Consider the following 10,743-nt stretch of genomic DNA (forward strand, 5'->3'; position numbering starts at 1 on the left):
ATATATATATATGCATATTTCTGACGCGACTTGAAGTTCAATTCAGTATATTTACTTTCATAAGTACATGCCTATATAAAATGGAATGTGAATTGAATTGTGAATTGTTTGTTGTGTTCAATGCATGCACGCCAATCTATAATACTGTGATATCCAACACAAATTGTTTGTACCATTAGAATTCATTCAAAGAATGTGTTTATTGGCGCAGTATTGCTTTTCCGTGCATTTGGAAAAGGAAATCGTTTTATTTTCGAGTGTGTCGATCCATTTTTATGACATAAAGGAATGAAAAACAATGATATCTATTGAATACTTTCACAATAGCGCCAATCATTGAACATAATTTACATCGGCACTGTACTTGCAATCACAATTCTATAAAATGCGATGTGCTTTTCAGAGGGTCAAATCGAATTCCGGATTCTCTTCACAACAAATCCCATTCAGGAATTTTGATTCATTGAAATATTTTGGAATTTTTCTTTTAATTTATCCTTTTGTCAATATAAGCTGAAGAGTAAAAGATTGCCGTAACAAAACTGTATGGGGCATGCTTTATTTTCAAATGTTCTATTGATTTTTATGAAAGCAATGGATGTTAAATTATAGATTTATTTTAATATGCAATTTGACCAAAACACGGCATAATACATACATATAAGTGTAATACATACATATACATTTTATTGGAGAAGTTGAAATGAAATATTATAATGTATTTAGAGAATTGTCGATTTGAAGTAATAAGGTTTTTATTTTATAGATCTTATATTAGAACCAATAAAAATAATACTAACTGTGCGAAATTTAGCTTTGTAATTTTTAAAAGAGACGATACAATATTTGGACGGATTTTGACCCCTTCGTGATTCAGTAACAAATAAAATTAGCAGAGAATTATCAGACACTTTAAATAATTTTTTTATATATATGGTGCTTAAAATATTTTGAAACTCCTGCCTAAAGATTATCCAAATAGTTTTGAGAATATATTGATTCAAAGAAATGCCTTTTTGGGGGGGGGGGGGGGTGGTTTATTTTGCAGTAAACTTATAACTGTACGATGCAAAACCTCTTTAACATTGTCGATTTTCATCAAGATTTTTCATTAATCACTCGCTAAGTCAAAAGAATGCAAGAATTCATCAACTAACGACAAACCTATTTGCTATTATGTTCTAGTGACGAAAGTATTTCGAAACAATTCATCATATTTTCACGTTACGCGATACAAGTGTTGAGAGCGTTTTTGACCGCTGATCTTGCATAAGGAATGTAAGACAATGAATACCAGGTCATGGCAATCGATTGAATGACAATGCACACAAGCGCAAGTAAACCTTTTTTGAACTGCAAAAAAAATATTTAAAAAATAATGAATGTGTTTTTTTTCTCGATGATTCCATCATCTGTGGAAGTTTCGGTTTATAGGAAAAAATATTTATAAATGTTTACCCAAATAGCCGCCATTAAAGTACAGATGAACGAAATTATCACAATGATTGAGGCTATAAATCTCTTTTCAGAAAACATATTTTTCATCTGCTTCATCGGGCCGACTAAAAAACACGTACTATATGTGCATTAAAGTTGGGTTTTGACCGTTATTCCACGTTCCGATGTGCACAACAACATAGAAAATGAGTAAAATAATGGAACAAAACACTTGAGTATTCATTGCTCTTAATCTGGAAAATAACATCATACCTAGCCATTGAGACAACATTCCCTAAAGTATAGAAGATGGCAAACCGTGTCATTCCGAAATGCAGAAGTAACATAAGCGATCCCAGCAACGAAAATATTATTCCAATAACGAAGCATACACAGAAACCCCTTAACCGCGTCGACCAACTAAGCGTAGTAAACTCATCAATCTGAAGAAATAAATAGCAACACATTAAATCGACTCCTTCTATTGATACAAATTTTTGGACACTTTCCGTATCCTAAAAATAAATTTTTCTTTGTGATAATCTTGGCACCTACATCACCCATGATACCGCGGTTCTCATCGTTTGTTGTTTCATCGTTTCCACTCAATACACGTTTTAACTTATCCATTTTGCAACAATTAAAAAAAGTAATCAAGAAAAGAATATAATAGAATTAATCATGAAAATGTTCAGGTAAACAATAATGTTAATATTGTTCAAAAATGAAGTAAATTTGGAGTTCGGAATTTGACATTTGGATAATTTCATATGCGTAATACATAGCTGACAACTGCACTCAGTTGACGTTAGTTTCAACAACAAAATAACACTATAGAGTAGCGCCATCCCATTGGCGTAAATCGAACAATGCGATCATTTCAGAACTTTTGTCATTCAAATTGTGTGAAATACAATTGTGTGAAATTGTAAAAAATGTTAGATTCATGTGGATTTGTTTGTTTGAAATAGGCCCCTATTGATGTGACGTCGAATATCACATCGTTCTCATAAAAACATCCTGTGCTTAATGCTGAAACTGTTTCTTTTTTTATATACATAAAATCATATATGGTTTTGCACAAATAACATGGGATTGCTATTGTTTCATGAAGATTGGCAAGTGACAATGATGTTGGATGCTCAGTGCAACTCGTTGCGTGGATGCATTTAAAGCATTATATGAACGCATAAAAATATTCATGATCTCTGGAATTTAGTTTGTTTCATTGCCTCATGCTAGGGGGAAAGATCAATTGGTCGTACGCTTTTATCTATGTTATTGGCTATTCATCGTTATTCATTGGTATATTGGTGTGAATTGGTCAAATAAATTGAATATTCGTGTCAATCGTGTACATTTAATGTGAACTCAACATAAAAATATAGAACAATAGAGACCGATGTACGCCGATATCTGCCAATATGCAGATAAACGCTTATTTTTGAAAAATAACAATACATCAGCGAATTCGTTTAAATTCACGTTTAAGTGCCACGTACTTTTGGTTAAAGCGCTGTACCTAACGCTATACTTCTACCTGTATCTGCTTCTTATATCAAACGAATCTTTGAAAACTGATTATGCATGAAATAAAAAATTAATAGAAACCAGAATCTAAATTTACTTTTAATTACTATTTTCTATAAACCTAGCTATGAACAATCACATATGAATTACCCTACGAAATTATGTTTAGTTCATGACACTTGATAAAGTTTAAGTGCTGCGTATTTAAGATAGTACTTAATTGCCGTAGTACTGGTCTAGAAATAAATTACACTAGAAATGACATGATAAGTTTGCTGATAAATAAGTACTTAAGTACGCGGTACTCGAGCAATGGCCTAAGTACGCGATACTTGAGCAATAGCTTAAGTGCGCTTCACCTAAATATCTCTACCAATTTTAGTACGAAATATTGGTATATCGGCGAAATATTCAAATATCAGTTAAATATTTGTAAAAGGTCATGGAATCGTTACAAATTATCATTATTTGTTATATTGAGGCTTATTCAGAGGAAAAAAAATTGATCTTTCCCCCTAGGCATCATGTATCTGTATAAAAAGTATAGGTATATCATATTATTGGAAAATTTGTCTATGTTCAATGTGATAACCAAATTCATTCGCTAGATATCCATGAATGATGACTTTTGCAGTCATTAAGGCCGTCACAACAATGTTAGTATTAGTATTAGTATATCAACACCGACAAAAGACTGACTGACTGAATATTCAGTTTTGCTGGAAAATGATTCCAAAAGAGTCAAGAAAAACCTGATAATTTGATTTTTGTACAGTACATAGCTTGATTTTACATAAATATTGGTCCTCGACTAGCCAAAAGAAAAACCTAATTTATGAAATAAATTAATAAATAATTTTAATTCGAATGACCAAACACAACGGAGTGACAACTTCTAAAAGAACACTGACGCGCCACCTACAGTTGGAAAAATGCATATGTCAAATTTCATGTAAAATTCAAAAGTTGTTATACAAAAGTCCGTTAAGTATTCTGTTCTCTTGGTTCATTCTCGGCTACTGTCCATTTTTTTCAATTTAAAAAATGATTGGATCATTTGAAATTCGTTTATAATTTTATTTTGATATAATTGGTGCGCAAGTGGAAGTTCTCTACACGGACTTCAGTAAAGTGTTTGATAGAGTTAACCACAAGAGATTGATTCTGAAACTCAGATCGTTCAACCTGCCAGACAATCTTCTTGCTTGGATTGAAACATACTTGTCAGACAGAACGCAATTCGTCAAGTATGGAAACAGCGAGTCGAACGAATTCGGCGTATCATCTGGCGTACCACAGGGAAGTCATCTCGGACCCACACTATTCCTGTTGTTCATCAACGACATAGTGGACGAAATGGACGACGTGTTCATTTCCTTGTTCGCCGATGACGTGAAAATCGCCAAAATCATCCACTAGAGCACGGATGCTGAGGCGCTACAGCGAGCCATCGACAAACTGAAGGTGTGGTGTGACGTAAAAAATTTGCGCCTGAACCTTGACAAATGCGCAGTCCTTACAATCACCACAAAAAGGAAGGACATTATCGATACTAATTACAAATACGGTGATTTTACTTTCAAGCGCGTTTCGGACCACAAAGATCGCGGCGTCATCATTAAGCCTCTCAGATGGGGGGGGGAGGAATTCGGGGAATTTCCCCGAAAATGAACATCATTTCCCATCTAAAATCCAAATTCCCCGAAAAAAAAAATAACAGCGCTAATAATATGTCGCGCGCTCTCTAAATATAGAGCATAGCACATTTTACTGCAAACGGTAGTTTGTTTACACAATTCTTCGTGTTTATCCTTTATTCTTTGTTCACTGTTCGCTTCACAACCATAGGGTGGAAGCATCAACGAAATTCAAATTGGCGCGCTGTTTAGTTCAGAAAAAAATTACGAAATTAAATTGATTTTCCTATTGAAATTGAGGGCGCTCGCGTCGCTACAGTTGTCATTCAAGTCTTAGCTTCCACCCGATGTTCACAACGTCTTGCGTTTGTGTTCGTGTATGTGTGTGCAAGTGTCAGTCGCGTAGAACATCATTTGCAAAATAAATTTCATCCAGACTTTGAAAACGAGTATAAATGCACTTACCTCACGCGCATATTGTCAAACATGGACTAGTGAATATTGTCAAACATTGACTAGGGGAATGTGTGGCGCTGTTAATTTGACAGTTACTAGTTGATGTTACAGGGGCGGAAACTATTGCTATACCCTTATCCGATACTGTCAATATATGTAACTATGTTTAGGATAGATTTCTATCTCCAGTGTGAATACGAATGTAAGAGGCTTTTTGCGATGTAACATAACCACACACATGGTACTTTTTCTGCTGTCATATCTTTGCCGATTTATTCCTTGAAATCATCCGTTTGTTTTGCTCCCTTGATCCGTTGCGTTTCTTTGCATTTCAATTTGAATTTGCTGATGACACATTTCCTTCATCTGAATTTTTTTCTTCACGGAGAAGTGAATCCTTTCACAGCATTCAAATTATATCCAACATATTTCAATACTTATAATATTTGTGCGTTCCATTGTTTGTGCAAAATGTGAACAAAATTGTCTGCTTATGTAATTTCTCTTACAATTGAGACTAAAGCTGAACGTCGACTGAATGTGGAGTGATATTGTGTTGTACGTGTGTGATTTCTGATTGAATACGATTGACATTAAACTCCGTCTCGTTTCTTTCCAATGTGACTTCGTTGCAAATTGCACTATTGGCAATATTTAAACTTAATAAACAGGTACACATTGGTTAATACAGCTCCAAATTGCGAAATATAAATTATTCGTTCAATCCAATAGAAATCTGTTTGGAATGTGTATGTAATCGAAGAAGAAATGCGAATTCTGATTCGAATGTGAATTGCAAATACAAATTCTATTTGGAATGACAATTAAACATTACAAAAAACTTTTTTATTACTACACCAACAAAATGGCATATGCCATATATTCTGCAAAATCCCTATTGCGAAGTTCTGGGCATCGGCGATTCATCGATTAACTGAATTTGCACGGAGAGTCGCATTCTACGAAAAAATTGATGCCAAAAATACATATCGACTGGCTGAAAATGGCTCACAAAAGGCCATATCCGCTCAATTTCCGACGAGCAATCGATAAAAAGTGGCTACAAATGCGATTTGAGACCATTTCATTTTCACAGAAAATGGTGTTTTTGTTCGGAAAACACGTGAAATACAGCTTTGGCGAAATTCTGGTCTTGGCAAACTGTTCGTAAAAATTTCGTAAAAATGACGGGAGGTTACGAACATTTGAATAACCAATTCCTTGTTATTTTGGTCAGAATTCATCATTTTGCTTCTGAATGTATGAAATTGAACTTATGTTTGAGGGATCATATCATAAGTGATGATTTTTTTCAGATTTTGGCTATCGTTGGAAAGGTCTTGCAGCCAACTTTCTGATGGCACACATTTTAATCTTTAACATTTAAGTTGTCATAAATTTTTTTAGCGGACAATCCAAATTGTCCGTTCAGTTTAGTATACCGGGTGTTTCATATAAATGGTTCACTATTTAAGATCTGCTCAACTTAGGACATTCTCAAATATCGGTTTTGGTATACCTGAAGATTCATAATCTGTTAGCTGAGCGCAGTTTCTCGCTTGTGAAAAACATGTGGACCGAGTCGAAATCCAACCTGGGACTACCAAAGTTGAAAGCAATGGTTTTGACAAAATACAATTGCACACAATCATGCATTGATTTTTATCACGCAATCAAAAAGAATGAAGAAGTATTGAAGACTATCCGCGGGAATCAAAAGTATAATAAAAGACCAAAGAGCGACTACAGCGACGATATATTTTTTTTTCTTATGTCTTTCGGTCTCTACTAAATTACAAATTCATAACTACCAACAGGGACTTGTTAGATTAGACGTAAAATTTTTCTTCAATGTATCACCTCTTGATAAATTGAATGATGACTTTTGCAGTCATTAGGGCCGTCACTACAGTGTTAACGCTTCAGTTAGTCTTTCATTTTTTACACGTTTAAGTTAGGCTATATTGGACCGTTTACATTTCGGCTACCTATGCATTTCCATGTATTGGTTAGGTTATCTTGTGTCAATGCTTTTTAGACCAAGTTGTTATACCAATAGAAAAAGACTATTACTTACAACTACTTATTGTATAAAATTACCATATATTGTACAAACACAAAAAGATCAGGTTTTTCACGACTCTTGGAGTCGTTTTCCTGGAAACCAAAATATTCAGCCAGTTTTTGGCGGTGTTAAATAAATAAATAAATAAATAAATACTCTTTAAGAAAACACTATTTAAGTAAAATAAATGAATGTATGTCAAATTCCCCGATTTTCGACTGAAGTCCCCGAAAATTTCCCCGATTAGCGATTTTCCCATCTGAGACCCTTAGTCATCATTGACCAGAAGCTGAGCTTTGTCAAGCACATTGACGCGATAACATCGAAAGCAACGGCTGCCCTTGGATTCATCAGGAGATTTTGCTACGACATAGTCGATGTTCAAACGCTCAAAACACTGTACTACGCATTGATTCAGTCTCATCTCGAGTACTGTAACGTCGTATGGCTACCAACTTATGCCGTACATATTGACAAGATCGAGGGAGTTTTGAGGAAATTTACTCAGTTTGCCAGGAGAGAGTATCGGACAGCGGCAAACGGATATAATATCACCGAATACAACAAGCGACTCGAAGCCCTCGATATGACATCATTAGAAAGAAGGAGAGTAAATACATCAATTGTATTTATTTACGATATCGTAAATGGATACGCAAACTGTCCTACTGTACGCAATGATATAGCAGTAGGTGAGAGCATTCGTACCTTACGCCACACTAACTACCTAAAAATCAAGGACAATCTGATGAACAAACAGATTAGAGCTCAAATTCCACAATTGTGCAAATACGCAAACAAAGTGGCTGATCCATTCCAAAATTCAACCAGAAAAGAGCACAGTCAAATTTTTAGTTTAAAGTACTGACAAATCGTTTTTTTTTTCTTTCATCCTTACTAAATGTATAGTATTAATGAGGCACGTAAAAGCAAACAAATCTAAATTGTATAAAAACAAAAGATCAGGTTTTTCATGACTCTTGGAATCATTTTCCTGCAAAACTCAATATTCAGCCAGTTTTTGGCGGTGAAATATATAAATAAATAAATTAATTAAAAACAAACAAATAATCATTAGCCTGGAATATTACAAAATCAACGTATTAGTATAATAGGGGTGATCGATTTTGAAAATCCAATGTCAAATCAAAAATAATAGTGCATGGGTAGGGATGAAAATTTTATTCTGGCACTTTTTTGATATCTGGTACCTGGAGTTGTCCCGAGGATTTTGAAAAAATCACCTGGAAAATGCCTATTTTTCGACATATTATCGCAATTTGCTCTAAATGGCCCGGGCCAACTCCAGGTACCAGATAACAAACAAGAAAGTTCACCTCACTTTGCTCGGTGAACATTCTCGCTCTACGCTACGTGTAGAGTCTGTTAGGTCTAGTTTGTTATTGCATAACAAACTATAATTGAGACGTTACATGAAATGTACTACATTACAATGGTTGGATAGAATAGATAGATAGCATACACAGCACAATAAAGTTCAGGTCACCAAAAATCAGCTAAACTTTTGTATTAAATTCAATGCTAACACAATAACCAATACTATACATAATACAGTGCACGAAATAAGGTTAGGGCCACTTACATTTTTCAAGAAAATATTTTCACGTATTTCAGAGAAAAAATGTTTCAAAATATTTTATTTTATTGTATTATTATTATTATTACAGTAGAACCTCGATTATCCGTCCTCCCATTATCCGTCACCTCTGTTATCCGTCACACCTTGCCGACGCAAAAAAAATTTTTTTTACTTCTTTTTTCGGATCATTTCACCTGACGGCGACGCCGACTTACATTCACTATCAAAATGAATTGTGTATAGCTTCAGACGACGAATTCCGTAATGCAAATTGTTTATTTTTTTCTTGTTTATGTATACAAAAACCAAGTACGAGAATTAAAAACGATTTATCGATTTTGCATGTGATATTCATCATCGTCGATGATTCATCGAAATGGATTATACAGCTACTGTACAGTAAGTAAATCATGTCGCGGTGTGTTTGGTTTAGTTTCGGCGCGCGGTTCTATAAATAGAATGCGACACTATTACTGCAATCAATTTTGCATGCATCATTGATTTGTTCACAGTTCGCTTCATTTACTTGCGCACTCATTTTGTTTTGATCGTCGGCTCAAGTGGTTCATTCTCGCATTGTTTTTATTTCAATTGAAAATCGTTGTTGCATCACAATGGAACCTGCACCATCTCAATCTAGTGCATCTCCATCTGGTACCAGGCGCTCCAGAAACGTTCTAACGATAGAGAAAAAGTTGTTATTCATCAACGAACTGAAAAAAGGTGCAAGTGCAACAGCATTAAGTCTTCAATTTGATGTTTTCCGAACAACCATAAACGACTTGAAAAAAAAACGCCGACGAAATACAAAAGTTTGCATCGCAAATGGAGTCGCTAGATGGCCGATCGAAAAAACGCAAAACCATGAAAAAAGCAACGAACGAGGTGCTTGATACAGCTATGTACCGGTTCATTCAAAAGCGATCTGAAGGCATTCCTTTGTCAGGTCCAATCCTTGCTGGGAAAGCTATTTTCTCCAACGCGGAACTGAGTGGTGATGAATCTTTCAAGGCAAGCCAGGGATGGCTGCAAAAATTTAAAAATCGTAACGGCATTCGGGAATTAAATATTGAAGGCGAAAAAATGAGCGCTGCCAGTGTTGAAATAGTGAATGCATTCAAGGAAAAGTTTGAACGAATGATCAACGAAAAAGATTTAACACGTGATCAAGTTTATAATGCGGATGAAACTGGTCTCTATTACAAAGCCCATCCAACGAAAACACTTGATGCGTATTCTGAAAAATATGCGCCCGGATTTAAATGCAAAAGCAACGAGTCACGGCAATGGTGTGTGCCAACGCAAGCGGAAACAGCCGAGTTCCTTTACTATTAATCGGCACAGCAAAGAAGCAACGTTGTTTCAAAGGAATAAATATGAAAGCACTTCCAGTTCATTACTATGCACAGAAGAGTGCGTGGATGATGCAAGCCATATTCACTGATTGGTTCAAAACTGTTTTCGTTCCATTCGTGCAGCAAGACTTGAAATCGAAAGGTTTGCCACCAAAAGCAGTCCTCGTATTGGACAATGCACCAAGTCATCCTGAAGCTGATTTGGAAAGTGACGATGGAAACATCACTTGTTATTTTTTGCCAGCGAATACGACATCATTGATATAGCCAATGGATCAATCGGTAATTGTAACGATGAAGCGGCGATACAGAAAAATTTTTATTCAACAACTGGTTTCTGAAGAAAATATGACTCTGATTGAATACTGGAAAAAATACAATTTAAAACATGTCGTTGAAAAGGTGTCTGATGCATGGGCTGACGTTTCCACGGTAACATTGAAGCGAGCTTGGAATAAATTATGGCCTGCTTCGGAATCAAGTGTTTCAGAAAGAATCGAATGTGATGATGTGACTCGTGAACTATTGACTGAAACCAATGACGCGTTTTCTGTGGACGAAAATGAAATTATGGATTGGTTACACACACGGAAGAAAGGTTTAAATATTCGCTACGTGTAGTGAATTCAACTGCGACATCGGCCCATTGGGCAATAAATCAAT

At 35.2% G+C, this 10,743-nt stretch overlaps 1 protein-coding gene and 1 pseudogene across 1 annotated transcript; one reads left to right on the forward strand and one right to left on the reverse strand.

The window, feature by feature from the left end:
- Window positions 1–509: 509 nt before the first annotated feature.
- Window positions 510–2,232, reverse strand: LOC129577722 (vesicle transport protein SFT2B). Its single transcript, XM_055465222.1, has 4 exons — window positions 1,993–2,232; window positions 1,711–1,880; window positions 1,459–1,576; window positions 510–1,353 (listed from the first exon to the last, which is right to left on the reverse strand). Exons 1-4 carry the CDS (start codon window positions 2,065–2,067, stop codon window positions 1,225–1,227), a joined length of 492 nt encoding a protein of 163 aa, XP_055321197.1. The 5' UTR covers window positions 2,068–2,232; the 3' UTR covers window positions 510–1,224.
- A 7,053-nt stretch (window positions 2,233–9,285) lies between these two features.
- Window positions 9,286–10,643, forward strand: LOC129577721 (jerky protein homolog-like; annotated as a pseudogene).
- The last annotated feature ends 100 nt before the right edge of the window (window positions 10,644–10,743 follow it).

The sequence above is a fragment of the Sitodiplosis mosellana genome, unplaced genomic scaffold, assembly GCF_009176505.1.
Source record: "Sitodiplosis mosellana isolate CC-2019 unplaced genomic scaffold, AAFC_SMos_1.0 Smas_scaffold_6214, whole genome shotgun sequence".
NCBI classification, from domain to species: Eukaryota; Metazoa; Arthropoda; class Insecta; order Diptera; family Cecidomyiidae; genus Sitodiplosis; species Sitodiplosis mosellana.

Coding starts and splice junctions, on each gene's coding strand:
- LOC129577722 (XM_055465222.1), bottom strand. CDS start 2,067: ATGGATAAGTTAAAACGTGTATTGAGTGGAAACGATGAAACAACAAAC. Junction 1,881..1,992: donor ACCGCGGTATCATGGGTGAT/GTAGGTGCCAAG, acceptor TTATTTCTTCAG/ATTGATGAGTTTACTACGCT. Junction 1,354..1,458: donor CTTTAATGGCGGCTATTTGG/GTAAACATTTAT, acceptor TTTTTTTTGCAG/TTCAAAAAAGGTTTACTTGC.